This window comes from Argiope bruennichi, chromosome 7 (genome assembly GCF_947563725.1).
Source record: "Argiope bruennichi chromosome 7, qqArgBrue1.1, whole genome shotgun sequence".
In the NCBI taxonomy this organism is placed as follows: Eukaryota; Metazoa; Arthropoda; class Arachnida; order Araneae; family Araneidae; genus Argiope; species Argiope bruennichi.
The window spans coordinates 30,072,938-30,091,544 of NC_079157.1; the positions used below are offsets into that span (position 1 = coordinate 30,072,938).

At 29.2% G+C, this 18,607-nt stretch overlaps 1 protein-coding gene across 1 annotated transcript; it reads left to right on the forward strand.

The window, feature by feature from the left end:
- The first annotated feature begins 618 nt into the window (after positions 1–618).
- LOC129975893 (zinc finger protein 182-like) lies at positions 619–18,343 on the forward strand. The gene is made up of 2 exons (XM_056089170.1): positions 619–731; positions 16,244–18,343. Exon 2 carries the CDS (start codon positions 16,604–16,606, stop codon positions 17,774–17,776), a length of 1,173 nt encoding a protein of 390 aa, XP_055945145.1. The 5' UTR covers positions 619–731; positions 16,244–16,603; the 3' UTR covers positions 17,777–18,343.
- Positions 18,344–18,607: the final 264 nt, after the last annotated feature.

The following is an 18,607-nucleotide window of genomic DNA, read 5'->3' on the forward strand; positions in this document are numbered from 1 at the left end:
TATAAAAAAACTAAAATACTTTCCAATGAATACAGCCAAATTGCAAGAAATAAAATGAAAACTACATCGAATTTGTATTCCGAATAAAGCATCATTTTTAGCTTCCATTAAGAATTTAAATGAAACTTGTAAGTTCATTCCATTACTTTGTGAAATCTTTAAATTTCATTTAACAAACCAATAGAAGATAGAATTTAATTATGAGTTAACATATTAGTTTCTTGCCATTTAATTAATTATAAATAAAAGGCGCCTGTAGAAAATTCAGCTTTCCCAAGTTCCCAGCCACAGTCAACATTAATTTCTAGTCAAAAATTAGATTCATAAAACTTAATTATGAGCAAAAATAAATATAATATAACACGGTATTATTCTTTTATTAAAAAAGATCGTGCATAAATAAGGTCTGCCTTCATCATAGATCCAACCGACATTCGTCCACACTCCACCCTATACATTCCAAAAATGCGCTTCATTCTTGGCGGGAAATAAATTTTCAAATTTTGGCGAAAAAAGCTTTTCCGAAAGCAACCATGCATCGATTCCCCCATTTCCATCACTAGCGGAATGAAATCCGTCCTCCAGTGCTGCTTCCCCCCACTGCTCCCCACTTTCAACTTCAAATGGGGGGTTCAAGCGTCCTCCGGTTAACGAGTCTCTGTATTTGTTACTGTTGATAGAAGGTGGTGTTTAATTTGAACTTCTGTTTCTTAACTTTGAAATAACTGCAAGTAAGTTTTAATTGATTCATAACTCATTTTATTTTGAAAGAGTTTATTTTTTAAGGAATAAAGTATCCTTTTATATGGCTAAAATAAGATAGTTATTGTAAGGAAATGGAGGTTTGTTCTCCAGCGTAGCTTTATTGAAAGTTTAATGCTTGCCTCTACCTTAAGTTAAAAACTAGTAAAATATTGTTTGCATTTTTTTTTTTTTTTGAAAATGTAAGATTATATTTATATATATAATCAATGTTCAATCATTCAAATGATGTAGTAAATGAAACTATTGCAAATTTCCTTTTAAGATTTAGAGTTAGAATAAATTATTCGCAATTACAATATATCATATGAGAGTGAAACGGTGGTGAAAAGAAAGATAATTGATGGTTGCTTTTCCCACACCATGGTATTGAAATTTTTTCTAATGCTGTAGTTTTTAAATTATGTTGTATGCTATTGTCAATTTATAATTATATTACTTACTTATTTTATATTTTTAACCTTGCTACATAGATTTCAACATGTACAAATATAGAATGATAAATAAATGCATTTTTTCAAAATCAGTTTGAAGCATCATGTTTACTGAAAAAGTTGATTCTACAAAGTAATTTCAGGATTACCCTGGTTCTATTTAGGGAATAATTTAATCCTTCAGTTCTTTTAACTGTTATATGTACATTAAAAATATTTCTGAATTCTTTTTCTGCAGGTTGTATATTTAATTTGACCTGGAACACCTGTTTTTCTCTTAATATATCCATTGAATAAATTCCACTCCACTTCTTCCCTCCTAAAAAAAATGAAAATAGTTTATCATAAAATAATGCTATTCCAATTTTATTATTTTATTAAAATTCTGAATCATTTAATAAATATGAATGGAAATGATATAAAATGTTTTTAATGTTTAATAACTGTTCTAAATCATAATTATAACATTTAATCGTTAAGAATTTGAACTACATAAATTGTGAATTTTTTTTTTTTTTTTGTATTAAATACAAATGAGAATTTTAAATATATATATATCCTGATTGAAACAATTCTGTTCAGTTCATTTAGTAATAGAATAATTCATCCTAATATTAAATATCAATCTTGTTTAACAAAATTAATAAAATTAATTTTTATAAAACTGTTATTTTACAAGCAATAAAATATTTGTGATTTTATGCTCTAATTATAAAAATTGGTTTATTATTTTCAAATGTCACTGATATGAAATTTAGCATTAAAAAAATTGAACAAAAAGTGAAGATATATTTCAAGAAAAATAAAAGACAATTATGGCAAACAATTTATTCTTAAAATGGTGATGCAAAATCTGAAATGTTTTATCAAAACATACCTGTTTACTACCAACAATGAGTTGTCTAATGCTAATACAATCTTAGGCTTAATGTGTAGCTGCAATAAAAAATTTACAACTCAGAAAATACTGTTAATAAAGGAAATTAAATGTATTAAGTATTTACATGAATGTCAGAGATATTATATATTTTGTTTTATGAAATCCATTGGTAAACTAGAAATATTTGCATGAATTTTAAACGCAGAAATTATTTAGGAATCCAAAACATGCAAAAGTTCTCACTGGTCTGCAATAAGAAACTGACTGGCCACAGCAGAAAGTAATTCATTGCTTATTCTCGAATAGTAATAGCAGAAGGAGTTAGTGTTCCAGGCCACTAAAAAAATGTGTAGTTTCCTCAGAAGCCCCTATAGTGTGTTGTTTCTTTTCAAGATATACTAAATAAAATGCGAGAGCTGCAATAAAAATTGCCAGGATTATATTTGGCAAGAAATAGCCCCAAATAAATTTACATGCTGATACTTTCGAGGGAAATGGAACCTAAAATATCTGAAATAGAATATGTCAATTCCGTTTTATTAATTAAGAAACATAACATTTGTTTTAAGATAAAGAACCTAATTGTTCATTTTAGATAAAAGTTATTTATCCATCATCATATCCACAGTTGTTTATCCATTATCATCTTATCATTATTTCATTCGTTATATTATTAAAACCTCATTTCTTACTGTGCATATTTCTATAAAATGTATTTTTAAGATAATGCAAATTTCTTTTACTTGATATATTAAAACTCTCAGAAGCCAAATGTGATAGAGTTAATACCTATGGCATAAGATTTGTTCATTAAAGATGCTTACTGAAATGGATTTGGTGACAGAAAATTTTTTTGAGAATTCTCATTATTGCTGTGTTGGAAGGTTAAGATAATTTTTCTTACATTTGAAAGTGAAACTCGTGCATTCCAGTGTGCTGAAGAAATTGAGTTTCAATTATGTTAGGAATAAAAAGGTTTAAGAAATAGTTATTCATAGTGCAAAATGTTACATGTGTTTATGAAAATTACTGCTTAAGTAAAAGTACTATCAATTTCAAAATATTATAAAGTTATGAAAGTCACATTTTTGCTGTAAAACTTTTTGCAATACAGTATCTCATTTCATGTTGCTAAAAAATATAAACAGTTAATTCTATTACTCTAAGTGAAATGGTATCTAATTCTAAGAGAGTATAAAGAAGGAATCCAAGTCTAATTATTTCAGAAATCCTATATATTTCACTTCTTAAATGAAGATGACTGCAAGTTGATAGAGACTGACCTGCAAATAAGATATTGAAAATACTTATTTTTTCTGCCATCAATACTTGTTAAAAATTTGGAATAATTTGGTTGAATTCTTTTGAGATTTTATTATGAAAAAAATTCTGATATTTTTGCGATATCCAAATTTGATAACATTCTAGATATAAAATGATAGTTGATGTTATTTGATGAAATTTGATGTTTACAGGCAAATGGGAGCACTCATGCCTTTTCCTGAGTTTAGATGTTTTCGGTTACTTATTTCATTATGTATATAAAGAAGAAGAGCACCAATTTTAATGGGCAGATCTCTGATGATTCTTTAATTACAAATTGTGAGAGAAAATATTTATATGTTTATTCATCAGAGAGCTGACACAAAAAGTAATATTTGCAATTCATATTTTGTCTAAAGGGTGCATTATATGATGCTCCTACTTTCATTCTTTGTTTAACCACCTTCTTCTGAATTGCTGCACTAATGTTCTTTGCTAGTAGAATTTTTAAACAATAGCATGCTTTCTTCATTTTGCATTCTGATTGCTCTTTATGAAGACAGGCTACAATCAGATCTGTTATCAGAACCTCCCTCGGTATTGCCTGTATATCTTTTTACTGTTACTTTTGTTTCACTCTATTCTGGAAGTTATAAAATTGAAAGTACATGCAGTTTTTATTCTTTCAAAGAAGATAAAACAGCTTTTGAAAGAGTAGAAATTGTATTGCTTTCTTTTGAAAACTTGAGGGAGTTTCCACTATCTCCTTTCAAGTTGAAACAAATATATTATGTAGTGTTTGCATTACTATTCATTTCTTTACTTCAACTTTATAGACCAGTTGAGCGTGTCTTAGATGTTAAAATTTATTATTTATGTTTAAATGCTTATGTTTTAATTCTAAATATTTGCTGAAATTTATTCATTGTGAAAAATTTATGTGAATTGTAAATATATGTGGAAGTATGGAGAAATTATTCATCTCACTTGGTTTTTTTAATATGTAGATAATTATTTCTTTTGTTAATTTTCTAGCACTGTATATTTATTTCAAAGCTTTGATTGTAATGCTTTTTTGCTTTATCCTCTTAATGTACATTGCATTATTTTCTTTTTTCTTAGCTCCTAAAAGTTTAAATTTTTATATAAGATGAAGTCAAGATTTTAAAGAAATTATACATGCTAAATTATTAAAAATTCAGCTATTGTTGTTTTTTGCTATTTAAATTTTAAAAGATTTCAAAAGTTAAAAATATTATTTCAAAATGAAAAGAATAGGAAATACTTTGATTGTTATTTGTCTATATAACTGATCTCATTAAAAGAATTAAAGGAATATTTTTCAAATAGCTCAAGGAAGACTTTAGTAATTATTATTGAGAACATTCCTCATATATCTTTACTTTCTAAAATATTAACCAAGAAAAATTGTTACTTATAATATTCTGTCTGTTAATAAGAAATCTGTTCTTATTCTATCTGCAAACAAGAAACTCTGCTATTTCATAGTAAATTAGGCAACATAAATAATTAAATGGGGAAGTTCCAAGACTCGCCTTATAACTAATTTATTTACTTTAATATATTTTTTTTCTGTATTATTGAGATGCATATGTACTATATATAGAGATGTCAGGGAACCTTTGAGACAAAACATTTGTGTATTTGTTTCACTTTTTAAAATATGATGAAAGGGCAAAAAAATATTATGCACTGTATATCATTTATTTACTTCCTTCAGCTACTCTGATACTTACTTCCAGATAATAAAGAGTTAAAAAAAAAAAAACATTTTGCCCTTGCATTAATGACAATCATTACACCTCTGGCAGCTCACATACTTACGTTAAATTATTTCTATGCTTTAATTGCCCATTCATTCATCCCCCCGTCTCCTCAATTCAGGCATCCCATTTGTGATGTGTATAATGATTCTTTCTTGGGGAAGGGGGAAAATTTGCATAATAATTCTACAAATTTTTAAAGGAAAAGACAAGTCATATTTCAATTGTTTAGTGAAATAGAAAGATACTTTCTTGTTTATTTAGAGTCCTTGTAAGAAAATGTTCTGAGCCCTTTTTTTTTTTTTTTTTTTTTGTTGAGATTTAAAAGTGAATTTTAATGTTTAGAGGATAATTATGATAGAAGTGAGTTTTATTTTTTATTTTTGAACAGAAATGAAAGTTAATGATTAATTACAATGCGTAACAAATTGTTTGGAAGGGGAAGCAAATGATTATGAAATATAGCATTTAGCTAGAATTTTTAAAATATTTTTTGAAAATGATGGAAATTATTATTTAACTTTACAAAGAAATTTTCTTTAATTAATAGGTTTTTAATATGTCATTAACATTTTGTTAGGCAAAAAAAAGTATTTTGTTTTTGTTTGTAGCAGAATTTTTAAAATGACCATCTAGTTTAGAAGCTGTTTTTCTTATCTCTGTTTTCTCTAGACTTTAATTGAGTTTCCAATATAACAAATTACAATGCGGTTCACTTAAAAGACTAAGATTTTAGATAAATAACGGAATTCATTCTGAATGTGAAATTTTGTTCTTTATAGGTTTTAAATTTCTGATAAACGAGACACTGAGAATTAAGACTCCAGTAATGATATGTGGGTAGTTCTATTAAATTAAATAAGTTATAGAAACCACTCTTTTGTAAATCTTCTAAATAGTTTTGTTTTTATTTTAAATTTTTCTGATATTTTATTTATTATTTTAAGTGTGTCATTTGGAAACTGATTTTTCATATATTCTCTACCCTTTTGAAACTCATATATAAAATTAAAATAAAATATCAAATTAATTAATAATTAAAGAATGTATTGATTAGTATTGACTTCAAAAAGAACTAAGTGTACATAATTTGAAAACTATCCCCAACTCAAACCAAGTGAAAAATCACCTAAAAAAATTCATAATTAAAAATAATGGTCTGTCAAACTGGAAATTCTATCTTTGCAATTGTGAAACAAGTGGACTTAAATAAAAAAGTATAAACATATTTAACTATTTTGATTTTAATTTTTTTAAATGCTTTTTTCAGTTTCAAATCTTATTTTTTTTTTTTCCTTGAGATTTTTTTTTGTTTTGTTGTGTGTGTGTGTGTGAATTTACAGCTTCTAAATTAGACACATGCTTATTTCATGAGTAATAACTCGCTAAAACCAGTTTTCTAAACTTTAATTACAAATAATTTGCCAAGTTGTGTAATTTAGTTACTTTCAAAAGTTCAGCTGTTAATTCGCAGAAAATGATTATCTTTTAGCATACATATGAGTTATTTCCCGAATTGCAGCATTAATTCCATCTTTCAAAACTCATGGGAATGATTCCTGTAAACAGTACAATTTCGAGCTCATAGAATTCCTCCTCTCCTCACCTCTCACAGCTTTTTCCATATTACTAGTGAAGGTTATTGTTAAGAGCTTGATTTCTACTATTACTAAAAGCTACGCTAATAAAAAATCAATCGTTTATACTTCCATTTCAGTATCCAGAATTACTGCAACACAAAAATAATTTTACCACCATCTTAAAATTTAAAAAATTATAGTTTTTAATGTTGCCAGTTTTGTGCTATACATATTTTTTATAAATTTAAAAACTGTTTAATAATATTATCAAGCACATTTTACTGCAATAATTTTCATTGTTTTAAGTGGTTATTAAAGCATTGCCATTGTTGTTTTGGAGCTTCCATCCATAGTTTTACTGTTTTAGTTAATCATAAATATGCCTTCAGTATATATAGATAAACTATGTTTTCTTTATTCAAGCCATAAACAAGAAGATTTTGTAGATTGTTTTTGCATGCCTTCAATTTTTAGCAGAGTTAATCCGATAATATCACAGTTTAGAGAGAAAGATAAATAAGATTTTTGAAAAAATTTCAGTTTGTTTCTTGTGCCAGTGGTAAATTTAATTATATAGGATATATCCATTTAATGTGAAGAGTTTTTCTCTACTATTTATTTGTTGAAGGAGTTTAATTAAATTAAACCCGTATAGCTCTAACGGAACTCACTGTATTTGACGGGATGTAGCATTTCTTCTAGAATTGGCAAATTTGATTCAAGCATATTTGATGAATGACATATATATTTCCATCTCCTTTTTTTAATACGTAATTTACCTAATATTTACTATATTTATGCAATAATTTGGGAAAACAGTTTATACCAAATATTTTTTTTATTACATCAGTCAAAAGTACATTTTCTCTGCTCCCAGTTTAAAAAAGCATTTAGTAACACATTTAAAAGAGAAATCATTTCCTTGTGATGTGTGCACCAAGAGTTTTTATCAAATGGGGAGTTTGATAAACCATTTACAGAGCCATTTGAAAGAAAAACCGTATGTATGTGATTATCTGCAATAGAGTACTGTGTGATGCAAGAAAATTTTGATGACGGAAATGAGAGAAAATTCGAATGTTTTTTTGTTTTTGTTTTTTAAGTTGTAAAATTAAGTAACTCTTTATTGAAGCAGAAAAATATAGCGTAGTTGTAGTTTATGAAATGTTTAATAGATTTATTTTTTTTTTTTTTTGTCATGAAGTAGATAGTGAATAACTTTTCTTAATCTCGTTGAGGACCATGATCACATATCGGTGATCACTCAATTCTCCCTTCACGGTTCACGGCTAGATATTTATTTCGGATGTTATATTAAATTTTTAAACAAAACTAAATGACGGAAATTTTATAAACTGAAATTTTATACAACTTTCATTTGTAACTTTGTTTTCATGCGTATAATTTTTGTTTCCGTGGGTATAGTTAAAAGCTGAGTGTTTGGCTGTTTCATTCATTTTATGTTGTAGTCTTTATATTAATAAATTTTAAATAGTAGTATATTACATACGTTATTTGTAAAATTGAAGTCATATAAAAATAATTTGATGTGAATTTTTTATGTAAAATTAGGCCTAACTGCGAAAACTGCGTTGGCCCGTGGTGACACTCTATTTTAGAGTGTTCCGGACCTGTGAGAGCTCTTCGCTATCCACGCCCTGCTTCTGAAGGGGTTAAATTTTGCAAAAGTCTGACTGACTTTTATTTATTCACGCCAAAAACCCCGCATGTCAATGACTTTAGTAAAGGGTTTTTTTTTAATAGAGAAATTTGAGTAACTATTACTGATGTATAAAAAAAATTAGAGAAATGAAGCTACTGAGATTTATATTGTATAGCATTTCCTTGAAGAAGACGCAAAAACGATCTAGCTGTGCAAGTATACAGCTTTGTATATTTCTCAATAAATAAAGTATGTATTGATGGATATAAGGGGGGGGGGTACGTACGGTGATGATTTTTATGTTAAAAAATTCTTCTCTGAAAAGAAATGTAAGCTGCTGGCACATTACGGAAATTTCCAGAGCCATAAAATGCAATCTCTAGTTTTAATGAATGGAAAGAAAAATAATCGGCCTAAATGAATACAGGGTATTATCACGCAAAATAGAAAATGCTCGTCGAAATATTTGCTCCTGTATGCTTATAATTTTTTCATTTTATTTAACATTAATCACTTTCGACGCCCAGCTGGTTCACCGAAGATATTGGTTGTATTTTTATACCAAGTAAATCTTCAGATATATTTTGTCCATGCTTCCGCCAAATTGACAGGCATTAAAATCGTGTTATTTTAATTGTCTTACTTATGTTCTCTTCATTTTATACATGAACCATTCTTTGGAGACCAGTTCCGTAATCTCGTAGCGCTGTTGAAAACGTAATGATGCGATTCCTCTATCATCTAAATATTGCGGTTGTGTAACTTTATTCGTCTTGTAAACCACAAGGTTATTAAATAATCCTTCTTATTTAGCTTTTAATAATTCAAGGAAATCAAGTGAGTAAAGGTTTGATGAAAAACTGGAAACAATTTAAATTTCAGTTTCATAGATAGATAGTTTCAGTGCAGTTATATAATCTACTGTTGGAAATGAGGCAAAACGATACTTTGGGAAAATTACCAAAATTGAAAAACATTTTGCATGAATTATTAAATTGGTATCATTGAAAACTTTTGGTAAATTTTGAAACGGTGTAAAATTTATTTTTGAGCAATAATATTTTCGCAGTTGGCTCAAAATAAAAGCCTTATTCATGAAAGTTATTGCGTCGAAACGACAAGATTAAGTTTAATTTTTAATTCATTAAATTTTTTCTAAAAAAATGCTGCTAGGTACACATTGTCAAATTTGATAGTTGTAGTCCAAATGGTGTAACCTGTAGATCGCCAACACGCATATCTTCATTTTTATTATTTGTAGATATAACGATATTTTTTTTTGAGGACCATTTCAAATTTTGATATAGTTCTCTTCGCATTTCTTTAATTGCATTTTCTAGAAATACTTCACAGAGTCGGACTTTATCAGAATCGTTCCCGAGAATGCGGGATCAGATAATTGCATTACAATATTGGGACTAACAATTCTCATTATTAAACAAAATTTTGTCATTCTCCCTCCATAACTTCCAAAAATATAAACAGCTCAAAAATGATTTTTACGTTATCTTAGTAATTGTAATTAGTTTCATTGTTGTTCAAATTTTTTAATACATTTTTAATCAATGAAAAAATATTTTAAGCTTATTTTCAATATATTTCGCACTCTTGTAAAGAAATTCATATATATTTTTTTATTATTGCTACAAATATTTTTTTTCTGGATTTTTCACCCATTCGTTTGAGGAAAACATTTAATGAATTTTTGGATGGAGGATTTTTTTTCCATCCAAAAACATGGAATATTTTTCCTCTATTCTTGGCTTATTTTCCTTAACGCAGGGGTGTTTGTGCTCCGGGGAAACCCCGGAATTCCGGGGATTTTGAACTTCGATACCAGGAAATTCCGGGGATCGTCGTTCAAAAGGAAGTAGGAATAATAATGAATTATTTATTTTGATCTGGGTAATTTTGTTTGCTTTGAAAGCAGAAAACGCAAGGTCAGTGTGTGTAGTGAAAACTTTTCCTTTCTATGACCAAAGGCAGTGATAATGCGTGAAAAGGGGGAAAAAAACTTCTTTTTTGTTCTTTCCTTATTGCGAGTTATGACTCATTCCCCCGGTTCTCGGACATTCTCTTCTGGATTCTTTTCGGCAAGTAGGCGTGGCAGAAAAAAAAGGGAGAGACTTCGTTCGACCAGATGTGCGATCACGTGACTCTGAGTTCAAAGGTCTTATCTCTCCTGGCGTGGCGCCAATAAGTAGATAAGGGGGAATTTTCGCCGTATTAGCTATTTGTCATTGATCGCTTCGCAACTTTTTTTTCTCCGCTGTGTAAAATTTTCGTTTCATTTATTGATGCACGTGTAAATTTTTCGTTTCGTTTATTGAAATATTTTTTTATTTATGTACGCAAGAGAATTTCGCTATGAAATTTCTCGATATAAATAGTGATATTATACAATTAGTAGAAGATGTCCGGAATGCATTTAGGTGGAATTGGATTGAACGGAGAGATGGTAATGGGGATACCATCGGCACATGGTGCAAGAAAATAAATGTTGCTGGACAAGCATATTGTGTTTTTTGTAACTCACTGCTGAAGTATGGTGGGGAAGGATTCAAGGCTTTCACAAATCATTCTAAAACTGTGACCACATAAAATATTCAAAGTGCATTATACATTCAATGACTTCAAGTAATTATGCTAATTCAAAAAATACTGATGACTTACTGGAGACTGATGCTCGGCCATTGGATATAGTGACAAGAAAAGCACTCCAAGAGGTATTAATAACTTCGTTTATCGCCGAGAATTCTCTTTCTTTCAATGTAGCTCCCAATTTAATTGAACTCTGCAAACAGTTGAGCCGTGATCAGACGGCACTAAACTCGTTGGAAATATCCAGGACTACTGCATGTTATAAGATGAAATATGTGCTCGCAAAAACTATTAAGGAAAATATCATTAAAACTTTAAAGGAGACTCTATTTTCTCTAAATTTGGATGAAAGTACTAGCAATGCTCAAGAAAGTATACTGGCAATATTGGTGCAGTTTTATGACAACAATCAAAATGAAGTTGTAGTTCATCATTTTGCATCTCTAAAGATGGAATCTTGCAATTCAGAAGCTGTTTTTAAAGCAGTTGTTAATACTGTTGAAGATAATAATATTCCATGGGCAAACTTAATTAGTGTATTAATGGACTCATGTAACACCATGCATGGAAAAAAAAAGGGTGTTGAAACCAGACTACGATCAAACAAAGCACCCCACTTATTAGATATTGATGGTGACACATGTCACACAGCTAATAACTGTACAAAAAAATTTGCTTCATGTTTTGATAGATAGATTTGTTTGATGACATCTATTTTGATATGAAAAGCTGCAGTAAAAGAGAAAAATTTTTCAAAATCTGTGAATCCCTTGCCATTAAAAAACTTAAGCCCTTGAAGAGACCAGACCATAGGTGGGTGTACATTTTATGTGTTTTAGAAAGAATCAAAGATCTGTGGGATGCTCTTATTGCATTTTATTTTCACTACTTGGATTATTTTTCTTATGTTGAAACTGTATATAATAAAAGAAATATTTCTGCAGCTCAGAAAAAAATTGTTGAAGGGGTGTATTCTTGCTTGCATTCCCAACAACTCACAAAGGATGCTTTAGCTCGGAAAAAAAGAATACTAAATGGGTTATTTGTTATGCAAAACAAAACTTTATTGCATATGGCATTATATTCAGCAGTATTACCAGAGTTCAACACATATATTAAATTATTTGAAACAAAAAAAACCAATGCTTCATTTAATACATTCCAGTATTTATAAATTGATGGCAAAATTTTTCTCTTTTTTTATGAAGCCAGAAAATATAGAGTGCACATCTTATAATGATTTATTAAAGGTTGATGTCACAAATCCAGAATTCCATCTACCTAGCAAAGTAATATTTACTGGTGCAGAAGCTTCCACTCTTCTGAAGAAATTATCAAAAAATCATCCAATAGCAAAAGAATTCCAAATTTCTCTGATGAAAGCTTATACTAATACAGCACAGCATATGAAACAGAAATTACCCCTTAAAAATTCATATCTAATTAGTTTTACAGCATTAGATCCAGAGCTAAGAGGTAAAACCAGTATAATATTAGCTTTTGAAAAATTATCTTTTATATCCCATATTTTTAGTGATAATGAAAAGTCAAAAGTAGAAGCTGAAATAAGGTTATACCAGAGTGATATTGATATCACCAAAGAAATGCTCTACACATCTGATGAAAGTGGAAATCAAGTGTACAATTGATAAATATTGGTCTAAAGTTTTTAATTTAAAAGATGATTTCACAAATGATTATAAGTATCCTACATTGGCTAAATTGGTCAAAGCCTGCCTTAGCTGCTTCCATGGCCCATTAGTGGAAAGTGCATTCAACTTAATGGATACACTTGTCACTGACTATAGAACCTCTCTTAAGATTGATTCCCTAGATGCAGTGCAGGCTATTAAATATGATTTAATGGCTTCTAAAGAAACCTCATGTGAAAAATATGACTCAAAAAATCCAATGACTGATCCAATTCACAAAGATCTCTTACTGAATATGAACAGAAGTTGGAAAACATATCAAGAGGACTTAAAAACATGTATTTCAGATGAGTCACCTATAAAAGTCTCTGAAAAACCTTCTACATTAGCAGAAAAGCAAACTGCTTCTACCTCTGCATGTGCAATTCTCGAGGAAATTTCTTCAACTGTAAATGAGAAAAATAAAAGTCAACCTTCCTGCAATTATGAAGCTCACCACAAAAGAAAGACAAGCCCACAAACATCAGAAAATAAAAAAAAGCAGCAGAAATTAGATAATTTTTTTTTAAAGAATTAATTCAGGTAATTTAAAATATTTACATAAAATGTAGTAGTTTATATGTTTGAAAATTTATGGTTATTAATTTTGCAAAAAAAAGTAATTCATTGAACTTATATAATTAGGTCATTCAATACTTCATAATTGTAATTTTTCATTTCTTCCCCCCCCCCCTCTCGAAACTCCAAAATGTCGGTAGTAAGTCCGTAAAAGTTTCAGGGGATTTTTTGGGGTCCCACAAACACCCCTGTTAACGAGTAATTATTTGTTTAAAATTTGCTTTTAATAAACTTCTGGAATTTACAGATATGTGGTAAATTAAAACAGTATTTATTATTCAACAGTTGAATTTACAGCGAAGCTTTATCGCCATAAGTAGCAATGGTGAAACGTTTATGAAATGTGTTCATTTTTGTTGCTCATTTTTGTAAAATAATTAGATGCGAAAAAAAATCGTTCTTCATATAGCTTTCTTATTGTAGTAAACTAAATTTTATATTCAACTTGATTAAATTTGTTCAATAATCCTCTGAGATATTATAAAAAATATTGTTTAGAACACGTAACACTTCAATACTGAACAATTCTGTTTGCTATATTCATATTTTTAAAAACTTGTTTGGTTTCAGGACATTTTTTTCTGTTAATTGAAGTGTAATCATTTCCGTTTCATCTTTAATTTCACATTTAATGGGGGATGATAGAAAAAGGGAAATGAATAGTAGAATTTACAGAGCGGTGTAAGCCTTCTAAAATGGTGTCGGTTATTTGACTGTCAAAATTTGAAGCTCAAAACTATTTATGTTGGCTTTTAAGACCAAGTTGTCTAAAATATTTAATTTCAGATTTTAGTGACCCTTAATCCCGCCGCACCTGTTGGTTGCCAAAAGTGGTTAGAACTTAATAAAATGGTTTTTATAAAATGCTGTTCTATATTTGTATTCACATTCACGTTATATTATACACATGTGCTTATTATAAATAATTTTTTGATTTTTTTTACTTATTTTTATTAGTAATCAAAAATATGAGGTGCACTAACATCGTAAATAAATTTCAGTTCTACGATTAAACAAAATATAATAATTATGTAAATTCAAATGATGTATAGTAGTTTTTATTTCGTTACCAAATGGTAATGAGTAAATTTTATATAGTACGATATTACAAACTATTGGATTTTCTTTAAAGCTGATATTTTTTTTAATTTATGCTTCATATTAAATGAATAAAAATGATAGAAATAATTGCTTCTACATACATAGCATGAAAAAAAATTTGCCATTTACCATGGTGTGAGTATTTAATTAATATTTTACCATTTTTATTGTACTGATCTGGCACATATATGCATGAAAGAGATTTAATTTGTTGGCTAGTAGTAGAGTATAAGGAAGCGACAGATTATGTATGAACTTTTATTTCATTGTACGCAAAGTATTGAGAGCAAACATCAATCAATTTAAGATGTCTCAATTCTTTGCATATCATTGATGAATATTATAAGTATTTTCTTTCAGATGATAATTATAATTTCATAAAGACACTTATCCGAATACAAACACTTGCTCAGAAATTATATCAAACTAATCACCTTTCGCGACTATCTGGCTCGTACAGAATATTGACTGTGTTTCGTCCCAATTCAATATTTTATGCATTACTTAATGTTTATAATATTTTCAACACAATATTTTTAAGTATCGAATTATTGTAGACATTACTTTAGTTTAATTATATCAATGTCCCGTTTTTAAAGCAACACTAGGGCTATTTTGGGACGGACCTCGTAATTGTGAATCGCGGTTAGATGACGACGACGACAGCTGAGCTGCCACTCCCACTCCAAACCTGCGGGAGGACGTTTGTCCTCGCTGGATTTACCGTGCATCAAACCCGCTTACATGATAGTTCTTCGGTCGATTCTGGTCTCGAACCTGCAGCCCTCCGCTTCCAAAGCCGAGATCTTACCACCGCAGCCCATTGCAGACATTTCAGCCGTGTTATTTCGGAAATATTGTCCTGTTCTGTTCTTTGTGTATAAAGTTCCAAGTAGTCATATTGTTGTTAAAATTGCCTCCATTTGTTTTCTAACATTTGTGATACTGTAACTTCACTAAGTTATTTCTTAAGCATTTTACTCAAGTATTAAAATCTTTCTTTCTGATATTTCAACTGTGAAATTACACGATTATATAGCTGATGAAACAGTGAAAACGATTTGAGATTTTTGCAATGAAATGTATTAATAAATATTAGACTTAAAAAAAGGAAACTATTTTGACTAAACCACCAAAAAAAATGTCAATATTCAGGGGAAAGCGATTGCACAGTAAACAAACTGGTATCGTGGAAGAAAATTTTTTATATTATTATTAAAAAAATATTGTATAAATCAATTTAACAAAATAATATTGTCGAGAGTTTTCAGGAAAAATATCAAAATTTTCTTTTCTTTTTTATTAATTAAAATTTTAAAAAAACATTACTTGGGTGCGCATTCTAACCTGCCAAACAATATTTGTGCCAAATTTGGTTTCCATTGACCAAACAATTTATCTTGTGGTACACCACACACACATGCGCGTTCTCTTTTATTGTAATTAGATATAAGTACTGCAGTTTATTTATTTCTAATGAAACTGAATGTTAGTAACTTAAAGGGTGCATTATTTCTTCTACAGCTTTCAGGTGTTTCTTTTTTTTATTTATTTATCTCTCTCTCTGCGCGCGGGCGTGCGTGTGTGTGTGTGTATTTAACTACATAAAAATCTGCTATTTTCCAGGAATTTCTTAACAAAATGTAATTCTTCAACAACAAACATTTATAATTAAGATGTGAAAGTATTGTATGTTATTTGTATAGCACACATTATAAAAAAATTAATTTCATAATACGTTGAGTGTTAAAAAGTAGATTGCATAGTATGTTATACACATAATACATATTTTAATAAATTTCAATACATTATTAAAATATTTTTATTTAATGTTTGTAGTATTAAAATGTTATTTTTGAAGATTTAAATTCGGATGTAAATATTAATAAAATTTTCTTTTTTCAGGTTATGGAAGCAACGGAAACAGCAAAAATATTGCTTCTAAATCATAAGCAATAAAAGCAAGTAATCCTCTGAAAAATTAAAAATATATATTCTGTCGATTCTTGTAAAATATATATCATGCAAAAGCAGCATATCTAATAGATACCTTTGGAAATAATAGATTTTTTATATTTTAATAAGATAAAAATCACGCAGATCTAATTTTTGTTGCAAAATATTTTCTAAGAAGCACACTTTAATAAGGCATTTTCTAGCGGCCGTGAAAAAAAAGCCATTCTATGGATCATACAACATAAGATATTTTCTAATCTATGCTCTCAAATTTGGATTATATGCAAGCTTACGAAAAATTCCTGCGAAATGTGTAGCAAAGTCTTTTCTTCGCAGGAATATATGATGCCACAAATCTTGGCGGATATTAAAGAGAAAACATTTGTTTTTGATGTGTGCAACAAAGGTTTCTTTCTTTCAGGAAATTTAAAGACACATTTAAGGACGCATACGAAAGAAAAACGGTCTGTTTGTGAGATTTGCAGTGAAGCTTTTTCTCAAAACGGAAGTTTAAAGGTTCATTTACGCACGCATAGAAAAGAGAAACCGTATGTTTGTGTGATTTGCAGTAAAGTTTTTTCTCAAAAAGGAAATTTAAATATACATTTACGGACGCATACAAAAGAGAAACCGTATGTTTGTGAGATTTGCACTGAAGCTTTTTCTCAAAAAGGAAATTTAAATTACCATTTACGAACGCATACGAATGAGAAACCATATATTTGTGAGACATGCAATAAAGCATTTTCTCGTAGAGTATGTTTAAAGAGACATTTAAGGACGCATACGAAAGAAAAACCGTATGTTTGTGAGATTTGCAGTGAAGCTTTTTCTCAAAAAGGAAATTTAAAGACCCATTTATGGACGCATATGAAAGAGAAACCGTATATTTGTGAGATTTGCAGTGAAGCTTTTTCTCAAAAAGGAAATTTAAATTACCATTTACGAACGCATACGAATGAGAAACCATATATTTGTGAGATATGCAATAAAGCATTTTCTATTAGAGTATGTTTAAAGAGACATTTAAGGACGCATACGAAAGAAAAACCGTATGTTTGTGAGATTTGCAGTGCAGCTTTTTCTCTAAAAGAGATTTTAAAGAGCCATTTTCGGACGCATACAAAAGAGAAGCCGTATGTTTGTGAGATTTGCAGTGAAGCCTTTTCTCAAAAAGGAAATTTAAAGTGCCATTTACGGACGCATACGAATGAGAAACCATATATTTGTGAGATATGCAATAAAGCGTTTTCTCAAAGAGGAAGTTTAAAGAGACATTTAAGGACGCATACGAATGAGAAACCATATATTTGTGAGGTATGCAACAAAGCATTTACTCTAAGAGGAAGTTTAAAGATACATTTAAGGACGCATACGAATGAGAAACCGTATGTTTGTGAGATATGTAGTAAAACATTTTCTGAGCGAGGAAATTTAAAGAAACATTTAAGTACGCATATAAAAGAGAAATTGCACATTTGAAATGTATGCAATAAAACATTTTCTAGTGGATGCTTTTAAAGGAAATATTTTCTTACGCATACGAAACAGAAACCTCTGTGTACAATAAAGCATTTAATGCAAAATGAAATTTGCACCCCCATTTACCGATCTATTCTAAATAGTAACTACATGTTCGTTGTGTTTGTAATAAAGCATTTCTGTTCGAAACATTGAAAGGAGATATTTATTGAGGCGTGCAAAATTAAATCCACATATTTGTAAGATGTGCAAAAAAGTATTTCCTTGCGAGGAAATATGAAATTGCGTTTATGGGTTCATATAAAATGAAAATATGAGTAATAAAGCATTTTCTGAACATTTGAATTTAAAGACACATTTATTGACGGATAGTGGAAAAAAAAGAAAAAAACTTGTTTCTGATGCATGCAAGAAAACTTTTTCTCGACGAAGTATTTCGAAAATATTGAGTAACAGTCGCGAGTTAAAGAAATCAAAATGTACACCCTCTTTCCTATAGGGGAATATAAAGGCGCATTTACTGATACATACAAAAGAGAAATCTTATATGTACGATTATTTGCAACATAGCTCGTGAGTAAAAAAATTTTTTAAAAAAATTGAATCATACATATTGAAACAAAATTATATATATACCATTTTTTTAAAAATTCTTCTATAATCATAATTAAGAATTTAATGAAGTATACCAATAAACCGGAATTGTGTGTCTGTGAAGCGTTTTGTATAGCTTATTTTAATGATGCAGATTTTTGCCGGGTTTACAATCGGCCAGTTATAAGACTTGCAATAGGCAACGCATGCGCAGAGAGGGACTGATTTATGTTTGGG

Coding starts and splice junctions, on each gene's coding strand:
- LOC129975893 (XM_056089170.1), top strand. CDS start 16,604: ATGTGTAGCAAAGTCTTTTCTTCGCAGGAATATATGATGCCACAAATC.